Below are 25746 nucleotides of genomic sequence, written 5' to 3'. Positions count from 1 at the left end.
AAAGGACAAGAAAATAAGGGTGTTAATTTAATTTTACAGATTTTTTTTTATCATTTTACAGATTAGAAGATTCAGGAATAGAAAAGTTAAGAATTCTCTCCAAAGTTATAGAGCCTATCACCATCGGTTTACATCTCACAGAGCCAGACCGCGGAGTCTACAATAAAATAGATTATTCTGTGCCTCAGTCCCTCTGTCTCCTCCAGATTACAAAACACAGGCATGCCCTGGGGGATCCTCAGACTCTGCCTTCCTCTAGCTCCTGTAAAACTTCTTGGACTCCCAGATGCTTGAACTAAGTGCCCTGGAGTTATCAGAAGGGTCCATGGTCAGAGAATCTATGGGAGCCAGGACCACCTCCCCCTCTTCAGTTAGGCCTGCCAGCCCTGAGCCCTGCAGGAACCCTGTAGAAGGAGCAAGGTAGTTGAAATCATTTTGAGTGACTCCAGAGCTACCAACAAGGCTCCTCTTAGAGCTGGACTTCTCCGTGATCACGTTCTGGTGAGTAGAGGCTGCCCATAAACAATCAAACAAAGATCCAGATACCAAGCGATGATCATGAAAACTGAGCAGTGAAGCAGGAGGAAGGAACGGGAGGGTGGGAGGTCAGGAAGGGATCTCAGAGAGTGCCAATGAGCACCAAGTCACCGCTTCAGGGAGACCTCCGGGACTCTCAGAGAGTGCCAATGAGCACCAAGTCACCACGTCAGGGAGCCCTCCGGGACTCTCAGAGAGTGCCAGTGAGCACCAAGTCACCGCTCAGGGAGACCTCCCGGACTCTCAGAGAGTGCCAGTGAGCACCAAGTCACCGCTTCAGGGAGACCTCTGGGACTCTCAGTGCCAGTGAGCACCAAGTCACCACATCAGGGAGCCCTTCGGGACTCTCAGAGAGTGCCAGTGAGCACCAAGTAACTGCTTCAGGGAGACCTCCGGGACTCTCAGAGAGTGCCAGTGAGCACCAAGTCACCAATCAGGGAGACCTCCGGGACTCTCAGAGAGTGCCAGTGAGCACCAAGTCACCACGTCAGGGAGCCCTCCAGGACTCTCAGAGAGTGACAGTGAGCACCAAGTCACCACGTCAGGGAGACCTCCGGGACTCTCAGAGAGTGCCAGTGAGCACCAAGTAACCGCTTCAGGGAGACCTCCGGGACTCTCAGAGAGTGCCAGTGAGCACCAAGTCACCACGTCAGGGAGCCCTCCGGGACTCTCAGAGAGTGCTAGTGAGCACCAAGTCACCACTCAGGGAGACCTCCGGGACTCTCAGAGAGTGCCAGGGAGCACCAAGTCACCACGTCAGGGAGCCCTCCAAGACTCTCAGAGAGTGCCAGTGAGCACCAAGTCACCGCTCAGGGAGCCCTCCGGGACTCTCAGAGAGTGCCAGTGAGCACCAAGTAACCGCTTCAGGGAGACCTCCGGGACTCTCAGAGAGTGCCAGTGAGCCCCAGGTCACCATGTCAGGGAGCCCTCCGGGACTCTCAGAGAGCACCAGTGAGCACCAAGTCACCACTCAGGGAGACCTCCGGGACTCTCAGAGAGTGCCAGTGAGCGCCAGGTCACCGCGTCAGGGAGCCCTCCGGGACTCTCAGAGAGTGCCAGTGAGCACCAAGCCACCGCTGCAGGGAGACCTCTGGGACTCTCAGTGCCAGTGAGCACCAAGTCACCACGTCAGGGAGCCCTCCGGGACTCTCAGAGACTGCCAGTGAGCGCCAAATCACCACGTCAGGGAGCCCTCCAGGACTCTCAGAGAGTGCCAGTGAGCCCCAAGTCACCGCTCAGGGAGACCTCCGCGACTCTCAGAGAGTGCCAGTGAGCACCAAGTAACTGCTTCAGGGAGACCTCCGGGACTCTCAGAGAGTGCCAGTGAGCACCAAGTCACCACTCAGGGAGACCTCCGGGACTCTCAGAGAGTGCCAGTGAGCACCAAGTCACCGCTCAGGGAGACCTCCGGGACTCTCAGAGAGTGCCAGTGAGCCCCAAGTCACCACATCAGGGAGCCCTCCGGGACTCTCAGAGAGTGCCAGTGAGCGCCAGGTCACCGCGTCAGGGAGCCCTCCGGGACTCTCAGAGAGTGCCAGTGAGCACCAAGCCACCGCTGCAGGGAGACCTCTGGGACTCTCAGTGCCAGTGAGCACCAAGTCACCACGTCAGGGAGCCCTCCGGGACTCTCAGAGACTGCCAGTGAGCGCCAAGTCACCACGTCAGGGAGCCCTCCGGGACTCTCAGAGAGTGCCAGTGAGCCCCAAGTCACCGCTCAGGGAGACCTCCGGGACTCTCAGAGAGTGCCAGTGAGCACCAAATAACTGCTTCAGGGAGACCTCCGGGACTCTCAGAGAGCACCAGTGAGCGCCAGGTCACCACGTCAGGGAGCCCTCCGGGACTCTCAGAGACTGCCAGTGAGCGCCAAGTCACCACGTCAGGGAGCCCTCCGGGACTCTCAGAGAGTGCCAGTGAGCACCAAGTCACTGCTCAGGGAGACCTCCGGGACTCTCAGAGAGTGCCAGTGAGCCCCAAGTCACCACGTCAGGGAGCCCTCCGGGACTCTAAGAGAGTGCCAGTGAGCACCAAGTCACCACGTCAGGGAGCCCTCCGGGACTCTCAAAGAGTGCCAGTGAGCACCAAGTCACCGCTCAGGGAGACCTCTGGGACTCTCAGAGAGTGCCAATGAGCACCAAGTAACTGCTTCAGGGAGACCTCTGGGACTCTCAGAGAGTGCCAGTGAGCACCAAGTCACCACTCAGGGAGACCTCCGGGACTCTCAGAGAGCGCCAGTGAGCACCAAGTCACCACTCAGGGAGACCTCCAGGACTCTCAGAGAGTGCCAGTGAGCCCCAAGTCACCACGTCAGGGAGCCCTCCGGGACTCTCAAAGAGTGCCAGTGAGCACCAAGTCACCATGTCAGGGAGCCCTCCCGGACTCTCAGAGAGTGCCAGAGAGCCCCAAGTCACCACGTCAGGGAGACCTCCGGGACTCTCAGAGAGTGCCAGTGAGCACCAAGTCACCACTCAGGGAGACCTCCGGGACTCTCAGAGAGTGCCAGTGAGCACCAAGTAACTGCTTCAGGGAGCCCTCCGGGACTCTCAGAGAGTGCCAGTGAGCACCAAGTCACCACTCAGGGAGACCTCCGGGACTCTCAGAGAGTGCCAGTGAGCACCAAGTCACCACGTCAGGGAGCCCTCCGGGACTCTCAGAGAGTGCCAGTGAGCGCCAAGTCACCACATCAGGGAGCCCTCCGGGACTCTCAGAGAGTGCCAGTGAGCGCCAAGTCACCATGTCAGGGAGCCCTCCGGGACTCTCACAGAGCGCCAGTGCCAGTGAGAGTGCCAGTGAGCGCCAGGTCACCGCTCAGGGAGACCTCCGGGACTCTCAGAGAGTGCCAGTGAGCACCAAGTCACCGCTCAGGGAGACTTCCGGGACTCTCAGAGAGTGCCAGTGAGCACCATGTCACCACTCAGGGAGACCTCCGGGACTCTCAGAGAGTGCCAGTGAGCACCAAATAACTGCTTCAGGGAGCCCTCCGGGACTCTCAGAGACTGCCAGTGAGCACCAAGTCACCGCTCAGGGAGACCTCCGGGACTCTCAGAGAGTGCCAGTGAGCCCCAAGTCACCACGTCAGGGAGCCCTCCGGGACTCTCAGAGAGTGCCAGTGAGCACCAAGTCACCGCTCAGGGAGACCTCCGGGACTCTCAGAGAGTGCCAGTGAGCGCCAGGTCACCGCGTCAGGGAGCCCTCCGGGACTCTCAGAGAGTGCCAGTGAGCACCAAGCCACCGCTGCAGGGAGACCTCTGGGATTCTCAGTGCCAGTGAGCACCAAGTCACCACGTCAGGGAGCCCTCCGGGACTCTCAGAGACTGCCAGTGAGCGCCAAGTCACCACGTCAGGGAGCCCTCCGGGACTCTCAGAGAGTGCCAGTGAGCCCCATGTCACTGCTCAGGGAGACCTCCGGGACTCTCAGAGAGTGCCAGTGAGCACCAAGTAACTGCTTCAGGGAGACCTCCGGGACTCTGAGAGAGCACCAGTGAGCGCCAGGTCACCACGTCAGGGAGCCCTCCGGGACTCTCAGAGACTGCCAGTGAGCGCCAAGTCACCACGTCAGGGAGCCCTCCGGGACTCTCAGAGACTGCCAGTGAGCGCCAAGTCACCACGTCAGGGAGCCCTCCGGGACTCTCAGAGAGTGCCAGTGAGCACCAAGTAACTGCTTCAGGGAGACCTCCGGGACTCTCAGAGAGTGCCAGTGAGCACCAAGTCACCACTCAGGGAGACCTCCGGGACTCTCAGAGAGTGCCAGTGAGCACCAAGTCACCATGTCAGGGAGCCCTCCGGGACTCTCAAAGAGTGCCAGTGAGCACCAAGTCACCGCTCAGGGAGCCCTCCGGGACTCTCAGAGAGTGCCAGTGAGCCCCAAGTCACCACGTCAGGGAGCCCTCCGGGACTCTCAGAGAGTGCCAGTGAGCCCCAAGTCACCACGTCAGGGAGCCCTCCGGGACTCTCAGAGAGTGCCAGTGAGCACCAAGTCACCACGTCAGGGAGCCCTCCGGGACTCTCAAAGAGTGCCAGTGAGCACCAAGTCACCGCTCAGGGAGACATCTGGGACTCTCAGAGAGTGCCAGTGAGCACCAAGTAACTGCTTCAGGGAGACCTCCGGGACTCTCAGAGAGTGCCAGTGAGCACCAAGTCACCGCTCAGGGAGACCTCCGGGACTCTCAGAGAGTGCCAGTGAGCACCAAGTCACCACGTCAGGGAGCCCTCCAGGACTCTCAGAGAGTGACAGTGAGCACCAAGTCACCACGTCAGGGAGACCTCCGGGACTCTCAGAGAGTGCCAGTGAGCACCAAGTAACCGCTTCAGGGAGACCTCCGGGACTCTCAGAGAGTGCCAGTGAGCACCAAGTCACCACGTCAGGGAGACCTCCAGGACTCTCAGAGAGTGCCAGTGAGCACCAAGTAACCGCTTCAGGGAGACCTCCGGGACTCTCAGAGAGTGCCAGTGAGCACCAAGTCACCACGTCAGGGAGCCCTCCGGGACTCTCAGAGAGTGCTAGTGAGCACCAAGTCACCACTCAGGGAGACCTCCGGGACTCTCAGAGAGTGCCAGGGAGCACCAAGTCACCACGTCAGGGAGCCCTCCAAGACTCTCAGAGAGTGCCAGTGAGCACCAAGTCACCGCTCAGGGAGCCCTCCGGGACTCTCAGAGAGTGCCAGTGAGCACCAAGTAACCGCTTCAGGGAGACATCCGGGACTCTCAGAGAGTGCCAGTGAGCACCAAATCACCACGTCAGGGAGCCCTCCGGGACTCTCAGAGAGTGCCAGTGAGCACCAAGTCACCGCTCAGGGAGACCTCCGGGACTCTCAGAGAGTGCCAGTGAGCACCAAGTCACCACGTCAGGGAGACCTCCGGGACTCTCAGAGAGTGCCAGTGAGCACCAAGTAACCGCTTCAGGGAGACCTCCGGGACTCTCAGAGAGTGCCAGTGAGCACCAAGTCACCACGTCAGGGAGCCCTCCGGGACTCTCAGAGAGTGCCAGTGAGCACCAAGTCACCGCTCAGGGAGACCTCCGGGACTCTCAGAGAGTGCCAGTGAGCCCCAAGTCACCACGTCAGGGAGCCCTCCGGGACTCTAAGAGAGTGCCAGTGAGCACCAAGTCACCACGTCAGGGAGCCCTCCGGGACTCTCAAAGAGTGCCAGTGAGCACCAAGTCACCGCTCAGGGAGACCTCTGGGACTCTCAGAGAGTGCCAATGAGCACCAAGTAACTGCTTCAGGGAGACCTCTGGGACTCTCAGAGAGTGCCAGTGAGCACCAAGTCACCACTCAGGGAGACCTCCGGGACTCTCAGAGAGTGCCAGTGAGCACCAAGTCACCACTCAGGGAGACCTCCAGGACTCTCAGAGAGTGCCAGTGAGCCCCAAGTCATCACGTCAGGGAGCCCTCCGGGACTCTCAGAGAGTGCCAGTGAGCACCAAGTCACCATGTCAGGGAGCCCTCCGGGACTCTCAAAGAGTGCCAGTGAGCACCAAGTCACCATGTCAGGGAGCCCTCCCGGACTCTCAGAGAGTGCCAGAGAGCCCCAAGTCACCACGTCAGGGAGACCTCCGGGACTCTCAGAGAGTGCCAGTGAGCACCAAGTCACCACTCAGGGAGACCTCCGGGACTCTCAGAGAGTGGCAGTGAGCACCAAGTAACTGCTTCAGGGAGACCTCCGGGACTCTCAGAGAGTGCCAGTGAGCACCAAGTCACCACTCAGGGAGACCTCCGGGACTCTCAGAGAGTGCCAGTGAGCACCAAGTCACCACGTCAGGGAGCCCTCCGGGACTCTCAGAGAGTGCCAGTGAGCGCCAAGTCACCACATCAGGGAGCCCTCCGGGACTCTCAGAGAGTGCCAGTGAGCGCCAAGTCACCATGTCAGGGAGCCCTCCGGGACTCTCACAGAGCGCCAGTGCCAGTGAGAGTGCCAGTGAGCGCCAGGTCACCGCTCAGGGAGACCTCCGGGACTCTCAGAGAGTGCCAGTGAGCACCAAGTCACCGCTCAGGGAGACTTCCGGGACTCTCAGAGAGTGCCAGTGAGCACCATGTCACCACTCAGGGAGACCTCCGGGACTCTCAGAGAGTGCCAGTGAGCACCAAGTAACTGCTTCAGGGAGCCCTCCGGGACTCTCAGAGAGTGCCAGTGAGCACCAAGTCACCGCTCAGGGAGACCTCCGGGACTCTCAGAGAGTGCCAGTGAGCCCCAAGTCACCACGTCAGGGAGCCCTCCGGGACTCTCAGAGAGTGCCAATGAGCACCAAGTCACCGCTCAGGGAGCCCTCCAGGACTCTCAGAGAGTGCCAGTGAGCCCCAAGTCACCGCTCAGGGAGACCTCCGGGACTCTCAGAGAGTGCCAGTGAGCACCAAGTAACTGCTTCAGGGAGACCTCCGGGACTCTCAGAGAGCACCAGTGAGCGCCAGGTCACCACGTCAGGGAGCCCTCCGGGACTCTCAGAGACTGCCAGTGAGCGCCAAGTCACCACGTCAGGGAGCCCTCCGGGACTCTCAGAGAGTGCCAGTGAGCCCCAAGTCACCTCTCAGGGAGCCCTCCGGGACTCTCAGAGAGTGCCAGTGAGCACCAAGTAACTGCTTCAGGGAGACCTCCGGGACTCTCAGAGAGTGCCAGTGAGCACCAAGTCACCACTCAGGGAGACCTCCGGGACTCTCAGAGAGTGCCAGTGAGCACCAAGTCACCATGTCAGGGAGCCCTCCGGGACTCTCAAAGAGTGCCAGTGAGCACCAATTCACCGCTCAGGGAGACCTCCGGGACTCTCAGAGAGTGCCAGTGAGCCCGAAGTCACCACGTCAGGGAGCCCTCCGGGACTCTCAGAGAGTGCCAGTGAGCCCCAAGTCACCACGTCAGGGAGCCCTCCGGGACTCTCAGAGAGTGCCAGTGAGCACCAAGTCACCACGTCAGGGAGCCCTCCGGGACTCTCAAACAGTGCCAGTGAGCACCAAGTCACCACGTCAGGGAGCCCTCCCGGACTCTCAGAGAGTGCCAGAGAGCCCCAAGTCACCACGTCAGGGAGACCTCCGGGACTCTCAGAGAGTGCCAGTGAGCACCAAGTCACCACTCAGGGAGACCTCCGCGACTCTCAGAGAGTGCCAGTGAGCACCAAGTAACTGCTTCACGGAGACCTCCGGGACTCTCAGAGAGTGCCAGTGAGCACCAAGTCAACACTCAGGGAGACCTCCGGGACTCTCAGAGAGTGCCAGTGAGCACCAAGTCACCGCTCAGGGAGACCTCCGGGACTCTCAGAGAGTGCCAGTGAGCCCCAAGTCACCACATCAGGGAGCCCTCCGGGACTCTCAGAGAGTGCCAGTGAGCGCCAGGTCACCGCGTCAGGGAGCCCTCCGGGACTCTCAGAGAGTGCCAGTGAGCACCAAGCCACCGCTGCAGGGAGACCTCTGGGACTCTCAGTGCCAGTGAGCACCAAGTCACCACGTCAGGGAGCCCTCCGGGACTCTCAGAGACTGCCAGTGAGCGCCAAGTCACCACGTCAGGGAGCCCTCCGGGACTCTCAGAGAGTGCCAGTGAGCCCCAAGTCACCGCTCAGGGAGACCTCCGGGACTCTCAGAGAGTGCCAGTGAGCACCAAGTAACTGCTTCAGGGAGACCTCCGGGACTCTCAGAGAGCACCAGTGAGCGCCAGGTCACCACGTCAGGGAGCCCTCCGGGACTCTCAGAGACTGCCAGTGAGCGCCAAGTCACCACGTCAGGGAGCCCTCCGGGACTCTCAGAGAGTGCCAGTGAGCACCAAGTCACTGCTCAGGGAGACCTCCGGGACTCTCAGAGAGTGCCAGTGAGCCCCAAGTCACCACGTCAGGGAGCCCTCCGGGACTCTAAGAGAGTGCCAGTGAGCACCAAGTCACCACGTCAGGGAGCCCTCCGGGACTCTCAAAGAGTGCCAGTGAGCACCAAGTCACCGCTCAGGGAGACCTCTGGGACTCTCAGAGAGTGCCAGTGAGCACCAAGTCACCACTCAGGGAGACCTCCGGGACTCTCAGAGAGTGCCAGTGAGCACCAAGTCAACACTCAGGGAGACCTCCAGGACTCTCAGAGAGTGCCAGTGAGCCCCAAGTCACCACGTCAGGGAGCCCTCCGGGACTCTCAGAGAGTGCCAGTGAGCACCAAGTCACCATGTCAGGGAGCCCTCCGGGACTCTCAAAGAGTGCCAGTGAGCACCAAGTCACCATGTCAGGGAGCCCTCCCGGACTCTCAGAGAGTGCCAGAGAGCCCCAAGTCACCACGTCAGGGAGACCTCCGGGACTCTCAGAGAGTGCCAGTGAGCACCAAGTCACCACTCAGGGAGACCTCCGGGACTCTCAGAGAGTGCCAGTGAGCACCAAGTAACTGCTTCAGGGAGCCCTCCGGGACTCTCAGAGAGTGCCAGTGAGCACCAAGTCACCACTCAGGGAGACCTCCGGGACTCTCAGAGAGTGCCAGTGAGCACCAAGTCACCACGTCAGGGAGCCCTCCGGGACTCTCAGAGAGTGCCAGTGAGCGCCAAGTCACCACATCAGGGAGCCCTCCGGGACTCTCAGAGAGTGCCAGTGAGCGCCAAGTCACCATGTCAGGGAGCCCTCCGGGACTCTCACAGAGCGCCAGTGCCAGTGAGAGTGCCAGTGAGCGCCAGGTCACCGCTCAGGGAGACCTCCGGGACTCTCAGAGAGTGCCAGTGAGCACCAAGTCACCGCTCAGGGAGACTTCCGGGACTCTCAGAGAGTGCCAGTGAGCACCATGTCACCACTCAGGGAGCCCTCCAGGACTCTCAGAGAGTGACAGTGAGCACCAAGTCACCACGTCAGGGAGACCTCCGGGACTCTCAGAGAGTGCCAGTGAGCACCAAGTAACCGCTTCAGGGAGACCTCCGGGACTCTCAGAGAGTGCCAGTGAGCACCAAGTCACCACGTCAGGGAGACCTCCAGGACTCTCAGAGAGTGCCAGTGAGCACCAAGTAACCGCTTCAGGGAGACCTCCGGGACTCTCAGAGAGTGCCAGTGAGCACCAAGTCACCACGTCAGGGAGCCCTCCGGGACTCTCAGAGAGTGCTAGTGAGCACCAAGTCACCACTCAGGGAGACCTCCGGGACTCTCAGAGAGTGCCAGGGAGCACCAAGTCACCACGTCAGGGAGCCCTCCAAGACTCTCAGAGAGTGCCAGTGAGCACCAAGTCACCGCTCAGGGAGCCCTCCGGGACTCTCAGAGAGTGCCAGTGAGCACCAAGTAACCGCTTCAGGGAGACATCCGGGACTCTCAGAGAGTGCCAGTGAGCACCAAATCACCACGTCAGGGAGCCCTCCGGGACTCTCAGAGAGTGCCAGTGAGCACCAAGTCACCGCTCAGGGAGACCTCCGGGACTCTCAGAGAGTGCCAGTGAGCACCAAGTCACCACGTCAGGGAGACCTCCGGGACTCTCAGAGAGTGCCAGTGAGCACCAAGTAACCGCTTCAGGGAGACCTCCGGGACTCTCAGAGAGTGCCAGTGAGCACCAAGTCACCACGTCAGGGAGCCCTCCGGGACTCTCAGAGAGTGCCAGTGAGCACCAAGTCACTGCTCAGGGAGACCTCCGGGACTCTCAGAGAGTGCCAGTGAGCCCCAAGTCACCACGTCAGGGAGCCCTCCGGGACTCTAAGAGAGTGCCAGTGAGCACCAAGTCACCACGTCAGGGAGCCCTCCGGGACTCTCAAAGAGTGCCAGTGAGCACCAAGTCACCGCTCAGGGAGACCTCTGGGACTCTCAGAGAGTGCCAATGAGCACCAAGTAACTGCTTCAGGGAGACCTCTGGGACTCTCAGAGAGTGCCAGTGAGCACCAAGTCACCACTCAGGGAGACCTCCGGGACTCTCAGAGAGTGCCAGTGAGCACCAAGTCACCACTCAGGGAGACCTCCAGGACTCTCAGAGAGTGCCAGTGAGCCCCAAGTCATCACGTCAGGGAGCCCTCCGGGACTCTCAGAGAGTGCCAGTGAGCACCAAGTCACCATGTCAGGGAGCCCTCCGGGACTCTCAAAGAGTGCCAGTGAGCACCAAGTCACCATGTCAGGGAGCCCTCCCGGACTCTCAGAGAGTGCCAGAGAGCCCCAAGTCACCACGTCAGGGAGACCTCCGGGACTCTCAGAGAGTGCCAGTGAGCACCAAGTCACCACTCAGGGAGACCTCCAGGACTCTCAGAGAGTGGCAGTGAGCACCAAGTAACTGCTTCAGGGAGACCTCCGGGACTCTCAGAGAGTGCCAGTGAGCACCAAGTCACCACTCAGGGAGACCTCCGGGACTCTCAGAGAGTGCCAGTGAGCACCAAGTCACCACGTCAGGGAGCCCTCCGGGACTCTCAGAGAGTGCCAGTGAGCGCCAAGTCACCACATCAGGGAGCCCTCCGGGACTCTCAGAGAGTGCCAGTGAGCGCCAAGTCACCATGTCAGGGAGCCCTCCGGGACTCTCACAGAGCGCCAGTGCCAGTGAGAGTGCCAGTGAGCGCCAGGTCACCGCTCAGGGAGACCTCCGGGACTCTCAGAGAGTGCCAGTGAGCACCAAGTCACCGCTCAGGGAGACTTCCGGGACTCTCAGAGAGTGCCAGTGAGCACCATGTCACCACTCAGGGAGACCTCCGGGACTCTCAGAGAGTGCCAGTGAGCACCAAGTAACTGCTTCAGGGAGCCCTCCGGGACTCTCAGAGAGTGCCAGTGAGCACCAAGTCACCGCTCAGGGAGACCTCCGGGACTCTCAGAGAGTGCCAGTGAGCCCCAAGTCACCACGTCAGGGAGCCCTCCGGGACTCTCAGAGAGTGCCAATGAGCACCAAGTCACCGCTCAGGGAGCCCTCCGGGACTCTCAGAGAGTGCCAGTGAGCGCCAGGTCACCGCGTCAGGGAGCCCTCCGGGACTCTCAGAGAGTGCCAGTGAGCACCAAGCCACCGCTGCAGGGAGACCTCTGGGACTCTCAGTGCCAGTGAGCACCAAGTCACCACGTCAGGGAGCCCTCCGGGACTCTCAGAGACTGCCAGTGAGCGCCAAATCACCACGTCAGGGAGCCCTCCAGGACTCTCAGAGAGTGCCAGTGAGCCCCAAGTCACCGCTCAGGGAGACCTCCGGGACTCTCAGAGAGTGCCAGTGAGCACCAAGTAACTGCTTCAGGGAGACCTCCGGGACTCTCAGAGAGCACCAGTGAGCGCCAGGTCACCACGTCAGGGAGCCCTCCGGGACTCTCAGAGACTGCCAGTGAGCGCCAAGTCACCACGTCAGGGAGCCCTCCGGGACTCTCAGAGAGTGCCAGTGAGCCCCAAGTCACCGCTCAGGGAGCCCTCCGGGACTCTCAGAGAGTGCCAGTGAGCACCAAGTAACTGCTTCAGGGAGACCTCCGGGACTCTCAGAGAGTGCCAGTGAGCACCAAGTCACCACTCAGGGAGACCTCCGGGACTCTCAGAGAGTGCCAGTGAGCACCAAGTCACCATGTCAGGGAGCCCTCCGGGACTCTCAAAGAGTGCCAGTGAGCACCAATTCACCGCTCAGGGAGACCTCCGGGACTCTCAGAGAGTGCCAGTGAGCCCCAAGTCACCACGTCAGGGAGCCCTCCGGGACTCTCAGAGAGTGCCAGTGAGCCCCAAGTCACCACGTCAGGGAGCCCTCCGGGACTCTCAGAGAGTGCCAGTGAGCACCAAGTCACCACGTCAGGGAGCCCTCCGGGACTCTCAAACAGTGCCAGTGAGCACCAAGTCACCATGTCAGGGAGCCCTCCCGGACTCTCAGAGAGTGCCAGAGAGCCCCAAGTCACCACGTCAGGGAGACCTCCGGGACTCTCAGAGAGTGCCAGTGAGCACCAAGTCACCACTCAGGGAGACCTCCGCGACTCTCAGAGAGTGCCAGTGAGCACCAAGTAACTGCTTCAGGGAGACCTCCGGGACTCTCAGAGAGTGCCAGTGAGCACCAAGTCAACACTCAGGGAGACCTCCGGGACTCTCAGAGAGTGCCAGTGAGCACCAAGTCACCGCTCAGGGAGACCTCCGGGACTCTCAGAGAGTGCCAGTGAGCCCCAAGTCACCACATCAGGGAGCCCTCCGGGACTCTCAGAGAGTGCCAGTGAGCGCCAGGTCACCGCGTCAGGGAGCCCTCCGGGACTCTCAGAGAGTGCCAGTGAGCACCAAGCCACCGCTGCAGGGAGACCTCTGGGACTCTCAGTGCCAGTGAGCACCAAGTCACCACGTCAGGGAGCCCTCCGGGACTCTCAGAGACTGCCAGTGAGCGCCAAGTCACCACGTCAGGGAGCCCTCCGGGACTCTCAGAGAGTGCCAGTGAGCCCCAAGTCACCGCTCAGGGAGACCTCCGGGACTCTCAGAGAGTGCCAGTGAGCACCAAGTAACTGCTTCAGGGAGACCTCCGGGACTCTCAGAGAGCACCAGTGAGCGCCAGGTCACCACGTCAGGGAGCCCTCCGGGACTCTCAGAGACTGCCAGTGAGCGCCAAGTCACCACGTCAGGGAGCCCTCCGGGACTCTCAGAGAGTGCCAGTGAGCACCAAGTCACCACTCAGGGAGACCTCCGGGACTCTCAGAGAGTGCCAGTGAGCACCAAGTAACTGCTTCAGGGAGCCCTCCGGGACTCTCAGAGAGTGCCAGTGAGCACCAAGTCACCACTCAGGGAGACCTCCGGGACTCTCAGAGAGTGCCAGTGAGCACCAAGTCACCACGTCAGGGAGCCCTCCGGGACTCTCAGAGAGTGCCAGTGAGCGCCAAGTCACCACATCAGGGAGCCCTCCGGGACTCTCAGAGAGTGCCAGTGAGCGCCAAGTCACCATGTCAGGGAGCCCTCCGGGACTCTCACAGAGCGCCAGTGCCAGTGAGAGTGCCAGTGAGCGCCAGGTCACCGCTCAGGGAGACCTCCGGGACTCTCAGAGAGTGCCAGTGAGCACCAAGTCACCGCTCAGGGAGACTTCCGGGACTCTCAGAGAGTGCCAGTGAGCACCATGTCACCACTCAGGGAGACCTCCGGGACTCTCAGAGAGTGCCAGTGAGCACCAAGTAACTGCTTCAGGGAGCCCTCCGGGACTCTCAGAGACTGCCAGTGAGCACCAAGTCACCGCTCAGGGAGACCTCCGGGACTCTCAGAGACTGCCAGTGAGCCCCAAGTCACCACGTCAGGGAGCCCTCCGGGACTCTCAGAGAGTGCCAGTGAGCACCAAGTCACCGCTCAGGGAGACCTCCGGGACTCTCAGAGAGTGCCAGTGAGCGCCAGGTCACCGCGTCAGGGAGCCCTCCGGGACTCTCAGAGAGTGCCAGTGAGCACCAAGCCACCGCTGCAGGGAGACCTCTGGGACTCTCAGTGCCAGTGAGCACCAAGTCACCACGTCAGGGAGCCCTCCGGGACTCTCAGAGACTGCCAGTGAGCGCCAAGTCACCACGTCAGGGAGCCCTCCGGGACTCTCAGAGAGTGCCAGTGAGCCCCATGTCACTGCTCAGGGAGACCTCCGGGACTCTAAGAGAGTGCCAGTGAGCACCAAGTCACCACATCAGGGAGCCCTCCGGGACTCTCAGAGAGTGCCAGTGAGCGCCAAGTCACCACGTCAGGGAGCCCTCCGGGACTCTCAGAGACTGCCAGTGAGCGCCAAGTCACCACATCAGGGAGCCCTCCGGGACTCTCAGAGAGTGCCAGTGAGCGCCAAGTCACCATGTCAGGGAGCCCTCCGGGACTCTCACAGAGCGCCAGTGCCAGTGAGAGTGCCAGTGAGCGCCAGGTCACCGCTCAGGGAGACCTCCGGGACTCTCAGAGAGTGCCAGTGAGCACCAAGTCACCGCTCAGGGAGACCTCCTGGACTCTCAGAGAGTGCCAGTGAGCACCAAGTAACTGCTTCAGGGAGCCCTCCGGGACTCTCAGAGAGTGCCAGTGAGCACCAAGTCACCGCTCAGGGAGACCTCCGGGACTCTCAGAGAGTGCCAGTGAGCACCAAGTAACTGCTTCAGGGAGCCCTCCGGGACTCTCAGAGAGTGCCAGTGAGCACCAAGTCACCGCTCAGGGAGACCTCCGGGACTCTCAGAGAGTGCCAGTGAGCCCCAAGTCACCACGTCAGGGAGCCCTCCGGGACTCTCAGAGAGTGCCAATGAGCACCAAGTCACCGCTCAGGGAGACCTCCGGGACTCTCAGAGAGTGCCAGTGAGCCCCAGGTCACCACATCAGGGAGCCCTCCGGGACTCTCAGAGAGTGCCAGTGAGCGCCAGGTCACCGCGTCAGGGAGCCCTCCGGGACTCTCAGAGAGTGCCAGTGAGCACCAAGCCACCGCTGCAGGGAGACCTCTGGGACTCTCAGTGCCAGTGAGCACCAAGTCACCACGTCAGGGAGCCCTCCGGGACTCTCAGAGACTGCCAGTGAGCGCCAAATCACCACGTCAGGGAGCCCTCCAGGACTCTCAGAGAGTGCCAGTGAGCCCCAAGTCACCGCTCAGGGAGACCTCCGGGACTCTCAGAGAGTGCCAGTGAGCACCAAGTAACTGCTTCAGGGAGACCTCCGGGACTCTCAGAGAGCACCAGTGAGCGCCAGGTCACCACGTCAGGGAGCCCTCCGGGACTCTCAGAGACTGCCAGTGAGCGCCAAGTCACCACGTCAGGGAGCCCTCCGGGACTCTCAGAGAGTGCCAGTGAGCCCCAAGTCACCGCTCAGGGAGCCCTCCGGGACTCTCAGAGAGTGCCAGTGAGCACCAAGTAACTGCTTCAGGGAGACCTCCGGGACTCTCAGAGAGTGCCAGTGAGCACCAAGTCACCACTCAGGGAGACCTCCGGGACTCTCAGAGAGTGCCAGTGAGCACCAAGTCACCATGTCAGGGAGCCCTCCGGGACTCTCAAAGAGTGCCAGTGAGCACCAATTCACCGCTCAGGGAGACCTCCGGGACTCTCAGAGAGTGCCAGTGAGCCCCAAGTCACCACGTCAGGGAGCCCTCCGGGACTCTCAGAGAGTGCCAGTGAGCCCCAAGTCACCACGTCAGGGAGCCCTCCGGGACTCTCAGAGAGTGCCAGTGAGCACCAAGTCACCACGTCAGGGAGCCCTCCGGGACTCTCAAACAGTGCCAGTGAGCACCAAGTCACCATGTCAGGGAGCCCTCCCGGACTCTCAGAGAGTGCCAGAGAGCCCCAAGTCACCACGTCAGGGAGACCTCCGGGACTCTCAGAGAGTGCCAGTGAGCACCAAGTCACCACTCAGGGAGACCTCCGCGACTCTCAGAGAGTGCCAGTGAGCACCAAGTAACTGCTTCAGGGAGACCTCCGGGACTCTCAGAGAGTGCCAGTGAGCACCAAGTCACCACTCAGGGAGACCTCCGGGACTCTCAGAGAGTGCCAGTGAGCACCAAGTCACCGCTCAGGGAGACCTCCGGGACTCTCAGAGAGTGCCAGTGAGCCCCAAGTCACCACATCAGGGAGCCCTCCGGGACTCTCAGAGAGTGCCAGTGAGCGCCAGGTCACCGCGTCAGGGATCCCTCCGGGACTCTCAGAGAGTGCCAGTGAGCACCAAGCCACCGCTGCAGGGAGACCTCTGGGACTCTCAGTGCCAGTGAGCACCAAGTCACCACGTCAGGGAGCCCTCCGGGACTCTCAGAGACTGCCAGTGAGCGCCAAGTCACCACGTCAGGGAGCCCTCCGGGACTCTCAGAGAGTGCCAGTGAGCCCCAAGTCACCGCTCAGGGAGACCCCCGGGACTCTCAGAGAGTGCCAGTGAGCACCAAGTAACTGCTTCAGGGAGACCTCCGGGACTCTCAGAGAGCACCAGTGAGCGCCAGGTCACCACGTCAGGGAGCCCTCCGGGACTCTCAGAGACTGCCAGTGAGCGCCAAGTCACCACGTCAGGGAGCCCTCCGGGACTCTCAGAGAGTGCCAGTGAGCACCAAGTCACTGCTCAGGGAGACCTCCGGGACTCTCAGAGAGTGCCAGTGAGCCCCAAGTCACCACGTCAGGGAGCCCTCCGGGACTCTAAGAGAGTGCCAGTGAGCACCAAGTCACCACGTCAGGGAGCCCTCCGGGACTCTCAAAGAGTGCCAGTGAGCACCAAGTCACCGCTCAGGGAGACCTCTGGGACTCTCAGAGAGTGCCAATGAGCACCAAGTAACTGCTTCAGGGAGACCTCTGGGACTCTCAGAGAGTGCCAGTGAGCACCAAGTCACCACTCAGGGAGACCTCCGGGACTCTCAGAGAGTGCCAGTGAGCACCAAGTCACCACTCAGGGAGACCTCCAGGACTCTCAGAGAGTGCCAGTGAGCCCCAAGTCACCACGTCAGGGAGCCCTCCGGGACTCTCAGAGAGTGCCAGTGAGCACCAAGTCACCATGTCAGGGAGCCCTCCGGGACTCTCAAAGAGTGCCAGTGAGCACCAAGTCACCATGTCAGGGAGCCCTCCCGGACTCTCAGAGAGTGCCAGAGAGCCCCAAGTCACCACGTCAGGGAGACCTCCGGGACTCTCAGAGAGTGCCAGTGAGCACCAAGTCACCACTCAGGGAGACCTCCGGGACTCTCAGAGAGAGCCAGTGAGCACCAAGTAACTGCTTCAGGGAGCCCTCCGGGACTCTCAGAGAGTGCCAGTGAGCACCAAGTCACCACTCAGGGAGACCTCCGGGACTCTCAGAGAGTGCCAGTGAGCACCAAGTCACCACGTCAGGGAGCCCTCCGGGACTCTCAGAGAGTGCCAGTGAGCGCCAAGTCACCACATCAGGGAGCCCTCCGGGACTCTCAGAGAGTGCCAGTGAGCGCCAAGTCACCATGTCAGGGAGCCCTCCGGGACTCTCACAGAGCGCCAGTGCCAGTGAGAGTGCCAGTGAGCGCCAGGTCACCGCTCAGGGAGACCTCCGGGACTCTCAGAGAGTGCCAGTGAGCACCAAGTCACCGCTCAGGGAGACTTCCGGGACTCTCAGAGAGTGCCAGTGAGCACCATGTCACCACTCAGGGAGACCTCCGGGACTCTCAGAGAGTGCCAGTGAGCACCAAGTAACTGCTTCAGGGAGCCCTCCGGGACTCTCAGAGACTGCCAGTGAGCACCAAGTCACCGCTCAGGGAGACCTCCGGGACTCTCAGAGAGTGCCAGTGAGCCCCAAGTCACCACGTCAGGGAGCCCTCCGGGACTCTCAGAGAGTGCCAGTGAGCACCAAGTCACCGCTCAGGGAGACCTCCGGGACTCTCAGAGAGTGCCAGTGAGCGCCAGGTCACCGCGTCAGGGAGCCCTCCGGGACTCTCAGAGAGTGCCAGTGAGCACCAAGCCACCGCTGCAGGGAGACCTCTGGGACTCTCAGTGCCAGTGAGCACCAAGTCACCACGTCAGGGAGCCCTCCGGGACTCTCAGAGACTGCCAGTGAGCGCCAAGTCACCACGTCAGGGAGCCCTCCGGGACTCTCAGAGAGTGCCAGTGAGCCCCATGTCACTGCTCAGGGAGACCTCCGGGACTCTCAGAGAGTGCCAGTGAGCACCAAGTAACTGCTTCAGGGAGACCTCCGGGACTCTGAGAGAGCACCAGTGAGCGCCAGGTCACCACGTCAGGGAGCCCTCCGGGACTCTCAGAGACTGCCAGTGAGCGCCAAGTCACCACGTCAGGGAGCCCTCCGGGACTCTCAGAGAGTGCCAGTGAGCACCAAGTAACTGCTTCAGGGAGACCTCCGGGACTCTCAGAGAGTGCCAGTGAGCACCAAGTCACCACTCAGGGAGACCTCCGGGACTCTCAGAGAGTGCCATTGAGCACCAAGTCACCATGTCAGGGAGCCCTCCGGGACTCTCAAAGAGTGCCAGTGAGCACCAAGTCACCGCTCAGGGAGCCCTCCGGGACTCTCAGAGAGTGCCAGTGAGCCCCAAGTCACCACGTCAGGGAGCCCTCCGGGACTCTCAGAGAGTGCCAGTGAGCCCCAAGTCACCACGTCAGGGAGCCCTCCGGGACTCTCAGAGAGTGCCAGTGAGCACCAAGTCACCACGTCAGGGAGCCCTCCGGGACTCTCAAAGAGTGCCAGTGAGCACCAAGTCACCGCTCAGGGAGACATCTGGGACTCTCAGAGAGTGCCAGTGAGCACCAAGTAACTGCTTCAGGGAGACCTCCGGGACTCTCAGAGAGTGCCAGTGAGCACCAAGTCACCGCTCAGGGAGACCTCCGGGACTCTCAGAGAGTGCCAGTGAGCACCAAGTCACCACTCAGGGAGCCCTCCGGGACTCTCAGAGAGTGCCAGTGAGCACCAAGTCACCACTCAGGGAGACTTCCGGGACTCTCAGAGAGTGCCAGTGAGCCCCAAGTCACCACGTCAGGGAGACCTCCGGGACTCTCAGAGAGTGACAGTGAGCACCAAGTCACCGCTTCAGGGAGACCTCCGGGACTCTCAGAGAGTGCCAGTGAGCACCAAGTCACCGCTCAGGGAGACCTCCGGGACTCTCAGAGAGTGCCAGTGAGCGCCAGGTCACCGCGTCAGGGAGCCCTCCGGGACTCTCAGAGAGTGCCAGTGAGCACCAAGCCACCGCTGCAGGGAGACCTCTGGGACTCTCAGTGCCAGTGAGCACCAAGTCACCACGTCAGGGAGCCCTCCGGGACTCTCAGAGACTGCCAGTGAGCGCCAAGTCACCACGTCAGGGAGCCCTCCGGGACTCTCAGAGAGTGCCAGTGAGCCCCATGTCACTGCTCAGGGAGACCTCCGGGACTCTCAGAGAGTGCCAGTGAGCACCAAGTAACTGCTTCAGGGAGACCTCCGGGACTCTCAGAGAGCACCAGTGAGCGCCAGGTCACCACGTCAGGGAGCCCTCCGGGACTCTCAGAGACTGCCAGTGAGCGCCAAGTCACCACGTCAGGGAGCCCTCCGGGACTCTCAGAGACTGCCAGTGAGCGCCAAGTCACCACGTCAGGGAGCCCTCCGGGACTCTCAGAGAGTGCCAGTGAGCACCAAGTAACTGCTTCAGGGAGACCTCCGGGACTCTCAGAGAGTGCCAATGAGCACCAAGTCACCACTCAGGGAGACCTCCGGGACTCTCAGAGAGTGCCAGTGAGCACCAAGTCACCATGTCAGGGAGCCCTCCGGGACTCTCAAAGAGTGCCAGTGAGCACCAAGTCACCGCTCAGGGAGCCCTCCGGGACTCTCAGAGAGTGCCAGTGAGCCCCAAGTCACCACGTCAGGGAGCCCTCCGGGACTCTCAGAGAGTGCCAGTGAGCCCCAAGTCACCACGTCAGGGAGCCCTCCGGGACTCTCAGAGAGTGCCAGTGAGCACCAAGTCACCACGTCAGGGAGCCCTCCGGGACTCTCAAAGAGTGCCAGTGAGCACCAAGTCACCGCTCAGGGAGACATCTGGGACTCTCAGAGAGTGCCAGTGAGCACCAAGTAACTGCTTCAGGGAGACCTCCGGGACTCTCAGAGAGTGCCAGTGAGCACCAAGTCACCGCTCAGGGAGACCTCCGGGACTCTCAGAGAGTGCCAGTGAGCACCAAGTCACCACTCAGGGAGCCCTCCGGGACTCTCAGAGAGTGCCAGTGAGCACCAAGTCACCACTCAGGGAGACTTCCGGGACTCTCAGAGAGTGCCAGTGAGCCCCAAGTCACCACGTCAGGGAGACCTCCGGGACTCTCAGAGAGTGACAGTGAGCACCAAGTCACCGCTTCAGGGAGACCTCCGGGACTCTCAGAGAGTGCCAGTGAGCACCAAGTCACCGCTCAGGGAGACCTCCGGGACTCTCAGAGAGTGCCAGTGAGCGCCAGGTCACCGCGTCAGGGAGCCCTCCGGGACTCTCAGAGAGTGCCAGTGAGCACCAAGCCACCGCTGCAGGGAGACCTCTGGGACTCTCAGTGCCAGTGAGCACCAAGTCACCACGTCAGGGAGCCCTCCGGGACTCTCAGAGACTGCCAGTGAGCGCCAAGTCACCACGTCAGGGAGCCCTCCGGGACTCTCAGAGAGTGCCAGTGAGCCCCATGTCACTGCTCAGGGAGACCTCCGGGACTCTCAGAGAGTGCCAGTGAGCACCAAGTAACTGCTTCAGGGAGACCTCCGGGACTCTCAGAGAGCACCAGTGAGCGCCAGGTCACCACGTCAGGGAGCCCTCCGGGACTCTCAGAGACTGCCAGTGAGCGCCAAGTCACCACGTCAGGGAGCCCTCCGGACTCTCAGAGACTGCCAGTGAGCGCCAAGTCACCACGTCAGGGAGCCCTCCGGGACTCTCAGAGAGTGCCAGTGAGCACCAAGTAACTGCTTCAGGGAGACCTCCGGGACTCTCAGAGAGTGCCAGTGAGCACCAAGTCACCACTCAGGGAGACCTCCGGGACTCTCAGAGAGTGCCAGTGAGCACCAAGTCACCATGTCAGGGAGCCCTCCGGGACTCTCAAAGAGTGCCAGTGAGCACCAAGTCACCGCTCAGGGAGCCCTCCGGGACTCTCAGAGAGTGCCAGTGAGCCCCAAGTCACCACGTCAGGGAGCCCTCCGGGACTCTCAGAGAGTGCCAGTGAGCCCCAAGTCACCACGTCAGGGAGCCCTCCGGGACTCTCAGAGAGTGCCAGTGAGCACCAAGTCACCACGTCAGGGAGCCCTCCGGGACTCTCAAAGAGTGCCAGTGAGCACCAAGTCACCGCTCAGGGAGACATCTGGGACTCTCAGAGAGTGCCAGTGAGCACCAAGTAACTGCTTCAGGGAGACCTCCGGGACTCTCAGAGAGTGCCAGTGAGCACCAAGTCACCGCTCAGGGAGACCTCCGGGACTCTCAGAGAGTGCCAGTGAGCACCAAGTCACCACTCAGGGAGCCCTCCGGGACTCTCAGAGAGTGCCAGTGAGCACCAAGTCACCACTCAGGGAGACTTCGGGACTCTCAGAGAGTGCCAGTGAGCCCCAAGTCACCACGTCAGGGAGACCTCCGGGACTCTCAGAGAGTGACAGTGAGCACCAAGTCACCGCTTCAGGGAGACCTCCGGGACTCTCAGAGAGTGCCAGTGAGCACCAAGTCACCGCTCAGGGAGACCTCCGGGACTCTCAGAGAGTGCCATTGAGCACCAAGTAACTGCTTCAGGGAGACCTCCGGGACTCTCAGAGAGTGCCAGTGAGCCCCAAGTCACCGCTCAGGGAGACCTCCGGGACTCTCAGAGAGTGCCAGTGAGCACCAAGTAACCGCTTCAGGGAGACCTCTGGGACTCTCAGAGAGTGCCAGTGAGCACCAAGTCACCACGTCAGGGAGCCCTCCGGGACTCTCAGAGAGTGCCAGTGAGCCCCAAGTCACCGCTCAGGGAGACCTCCGGGACTCTCAGAGAGTGCCAGTGAGCCCCAAGTCACCACGTCAGGGAGCCCTCCGGGACTCTCAGAGAGTGCCAGTGAACACCAAGTCACCATGTCAGGGAGCCCTCCGGGACTCTCAAAGAGTGCCAGTGAGCACCAAGTCACCGCTCAGGGAGACCTCTGGGACTCTCAGAGACTGCCAGTGAGCACCAAGTAACTGCTTCAGGGAGACCTCCGGGACTCTCAGAGAGTGCCAGTGAGCACCAAGTCACCACTCAGGGAGACCTCCGGGACTCTCAGAGAGTGCCAGTGAGCCCCAAGTCACCATGTCAGGGAGCCCTCCAGGACTCTCAGAGAGTGCCAGTGAGCGCCAAGGAACCACTTCAGGGAGCCCTCCTGAATCCAGGCACAGCCGCTCCTTACAACACGTTTTAGTTTATTCCACTTGGTGTTTACTGTCTTAGGAACAAAGGTCAATCATAGTCAAAATAGGAACTTAGGAAATGATCATTTAAAGAGTCTGAAAGACCCAGTCAGGGCTATTATGGGCCAAATCTGAACGTGGGAGCAGCTGTTTGGCGCGCAGCCCTACCCAGTCCCTCGACTCCCTATTTCGGAAACTTTGCCCTATTTAGAGTCTCTCTCTCTTTCCCATCCACATCTTGGTTCTTGGGTCTCAGGTTCTCCTTATTCGGTGTCCGAAACTCCCAGAAAAGGGACTGACGGACACACATGTACATACACACGTATACAGATACACAGACATATACACACAGACACACCAACATGCACATACACACAGGTGCCCACATTCACAGCCACAGAGACACACAAACACACTCATGCACCATAGACACAGGCATGCCAGCACACAAACACACACAGACACATATGCATACACATAAATATAAATACACGTACACACACTCATATACCACACACATCCATATGCAGACACACACATCACAAACACACAGACACACTCGCACCCCCCAGACACATCAGCATGCACACACGTACACAGACAACACACACCTACACAACACAAGCACAGACTTCAAAGCCTTCGGGGCCTCCTCATCTGGTTTCCCACAATCAAAATGTCCTTCTAGAACAGGGGCAGATACACACATATACACACACAAAATACACACACACACAGGCACATAGGCACAAAGACAGACAGAGTCACGCAAACACACACAAGGAAGAGAAATGATCAGGTTAGGGGTATTTTAAATGTACAAAACCGAAGGATCAATTCTGAATATTGAAATCTCAAGAAGTCTGAGGCTTTACCAAGTCTGCTGGGGGAGGGGACCAGAAAGAAGAGCTCTCTCAGCATGCCTGTGATCCAGCCCCTGGTTGTCTGTCACCTGCTCTTCTTGTGCCCAAGGACAGGCCTCTACATCAGCAGTAGGATGTTGTTATAATGTGGGTCTTAGCTGTAAGCCCCTCAAAAAGACATTTCAGGGATATATTGGAAAGCAAATTTCAGTCTATTATTAAAACACCTGTTTAATCATGAGATCATTCCTGACATGAGGGATTACCAGCTAGAGAAAGAAATGACAGCACAATTTATTAGTCATTTCACAATTCAGTTTTGAAGGAGCTAATCCCCTGCATTTCCTGTCAAATTATTATTAATAAAATTAATAAATGTCTTGCCCTTTGTATTTATAAAATTACACCAAATGCAACCAATCAATTTCTTACATGTCACCATTTTGGAACGAAGCAGGAAGACAGAATAAAATAGTGTATTTCTTTGAGCCGTTCTCTGCATTGAGCCTCCGAAAATCGTATTTCCACGACTGGACTGCGAACGATCGTGTGGTCACTCATGGGGAGGTGTCCATTTCAGGACAGCTCAGCAGTTACGGGCTCCGCTGACACAGCACAAGGGATCCCAACAGGCCTGTGATGAACCTTAACACATCTTGGTCCCCTCCATGGTGACTGTCTACATGCCTCAGCGAGGAGACAGAGGGGTCAGCCCAATACCGTCAGCGTCCTTGCCTCACCTCCCCATGCACATTAAAGTCCGTTAGCAGAAACAGCTCAATAGCTATTAAAACATAGGTTCTGTCCCACAAAAGGGCTCCCCCCCCCCCGAGAGGCAGAGAGGTGGTAGGAAAAGTTGAAAAGGGGAGTCTTATGTTGGAAAATAAGTGAGGGAAATCTGGTTTCATTATAAATCTAATCCAAGAATGCATGTTGTGTAGGATAATATTTTCTTTTTTAAAAATAATTGTGTTGAATGTATTGGGATGACATTGATTAGCAATTAGACAGGTTTCAGGTGCACAGTTCTATAATACATTATCTGATTATTGTATTGTGTGTTTACCTCCCCAAGTCAAGTCTCCCTTCATCACTCTCTATCTCCCCTCTCTCCTCTTCCTTCTCCCTCCACCCCTTTCCTTCCTGCCATTCCTACACTGCTGTCTGTGTCCATAGTTCTTTTCTTGTTTAATCCCTTCACCTTCAGCTCTTCAACCCCCTCTGACAGCTGTCACTCTGTTCTCTGTATCTACGAGTCTGTTTCTATTTTATCATTGGGTTGGGGAATAAGTTCGTAGCGTTTTTATATTTTCTTTTATTTTACAATGATTTGTTTGCTGTTTGGCAAAGGGTAAGTATTCATTCGATAAAACTCTTTCTGCTCTACAAAACTATGTTAATTGTATTTTTGAGTTATTTAATTTTTTATTAGTTTTGAGGCTTAGAAATGGAATACCCAGGAGGCAAAAATCAACATTTTCGACACCTGCTCTTCTTTGCTTTTTATCGAGGTCAAAAAGCTGCCGAAGCAGCCCAGGACATTTGAGACATGTATGGAGAAGGTGTCATAGGCGAGTCTACAGCACGGAAATGGTTTTCAAAGTTCAAAAATGGTGACTTTGACGTCGATGACACGTGCCGCAGCGGAAGGCCTTCTGAATTCGATGAAGAACTGGGAAATGCTCGAAAATAATGCCATGGTCAACAAGGAGCTCTACATTGCCCAGCTACACCGCGTGAATGAGGCTATTCGACTGAAAAGACCTGATCGACATGGTCAAACCATACTCCTTCACGACAACACCAGGCCCCATGTTGCACAAGTCGTCAAAGCCGCACTCCAAGAGCTCGAATGGGAGGTCCTTCAGCATCCGCCGTATTCTCCGGACCTTGCACTGACCCATTACCATCTTTTCCGCTCCCTGTCAAACCATATGAAGGGTGTTACCTTCGATAACAAAGAGGTCCTTAAAAACTGGCTCAACAACTTCTTTGACACCAGACCAGGCGATTTTTGGCAGAACGGCATCAACAAATTGGTCGAGAGGTAGGAAGAGGTTGTAAACAGCAACGGCGAATATATAATTGATTAACTTATTGATATAATTATTGTTTTTTGTTTAAATAAAAGTCTTCGGTAAAAACGCTACGAACTTATTCCCCAACCCAATAGTTTATTTTGTTCATTAGATTCCACATACAAGTGAAATCACATGTTTTTTCTTTTCCTTTCTCTGACTGGCTTATTTCACTTAGTATAATAATCTTCAGGTCCATCCATGCTTTTGCAAAAGGTAAGATCTTTTTAGTTTCACAAAATAGTCTCCATTTTCTGTCCCTCCTTACTTCTATTACTTTACAGGTCTATTTTATTTGTTTCATGAGCCATGAGCTTGTGGTTAAGAACTATATCAGAATTTAGCCTGACTTGGCTGAGCACCCAGGTGTGAAACCCCAAAGTCACTGGCTTGAGCACAGGCTCATACAAATTGAGCACAGGCTCACCAGCTTGAGCATAGGGTCACTGGCTAGAGTATGGAATTGTAGACATGACCACATGATCTCTGGCTTGAACCCAAAGGTTACTGTCTTGAAGCCCAAGGTCTCTGCCTTGAGTAAGGGGTTACTGGTTCTGCTGGAGGCGCCCCCCCCCCATCAAGGCAAATATGACAAAGCAGTCAATGAACTACTAAAGAGCCGCAACTATGAGTTGATGCTTCTCATCTCTCTCTCTTCCTTTCTGTCTCTCTATGTCTCTGTCTCT

The 25746-nt window shown here is 58.8% G+C and overlaps 1 protein-coding gene across 1 annotated transcript; it reads left to right on the top strand.

The window, feature by feature from the left end:
• The first annotated feature begins 632 nt into the window (after positions 1-632).
• LOC136379041 (pneumococcal serine-rich repeat protein-like) lies at positions 633-21901 on the top strand. The gene is made up of 31 exons (XM_066346512.1): positions 633-705; positions 1512-1718; positions 1958-2197; positions 2310-2447; positions 3135-3376; positions 3690-3908; positions 4009-4177; positions 6262-6450; positions 6847-7038; positions 7780-8019; positions 8132-8269; positions 8957-9251; positions 10803-11040; positions 11354-11537; positions 11596-11787; positions 12529-12803; positions 12881-13018; positions 13170-13411; positions 13810-14283; positions 14617-14888; positions 14947-15138; positions 15880-16119; positions 16232-16369; positions 17111-17352; positions 17666-17884; positions 17985-18099; positions 18873-19079; positions 19138-19383; positions 20157-20363; positions 20422-20666; positions 21728-21901. Exons 1-31 carry the CDS (start codon positions 633-635, stop codon positions 21899-21901), a joined length of 6582 nt encoding a protein of 2193 aa, XP_066202609.1.
• The last annotated feature ends 3845 nt before the right edge of the window (positions 21902-25746 follow it).

This window comes from Saccopteryx leptura, chromosome 7 (genome assembly GCF_036850995.1).
Source record: "Saccopteryx leptura isolate mSacLep1 chromosome 7, mSacLep1_pri_phased_curated, whole genome shotgun sequence".
NCBI lineage: Eukaryota > Metazoa > Chordata > Mammalia > Chiroptera > Emballonuridae > Saccopteryx > Saccopteryx leptura.
The sequence above is the reverse complement of the archived record's forward strand: the minus strand, read 5'-3'. Positions and strand labels throughout refer to the sequence as shown.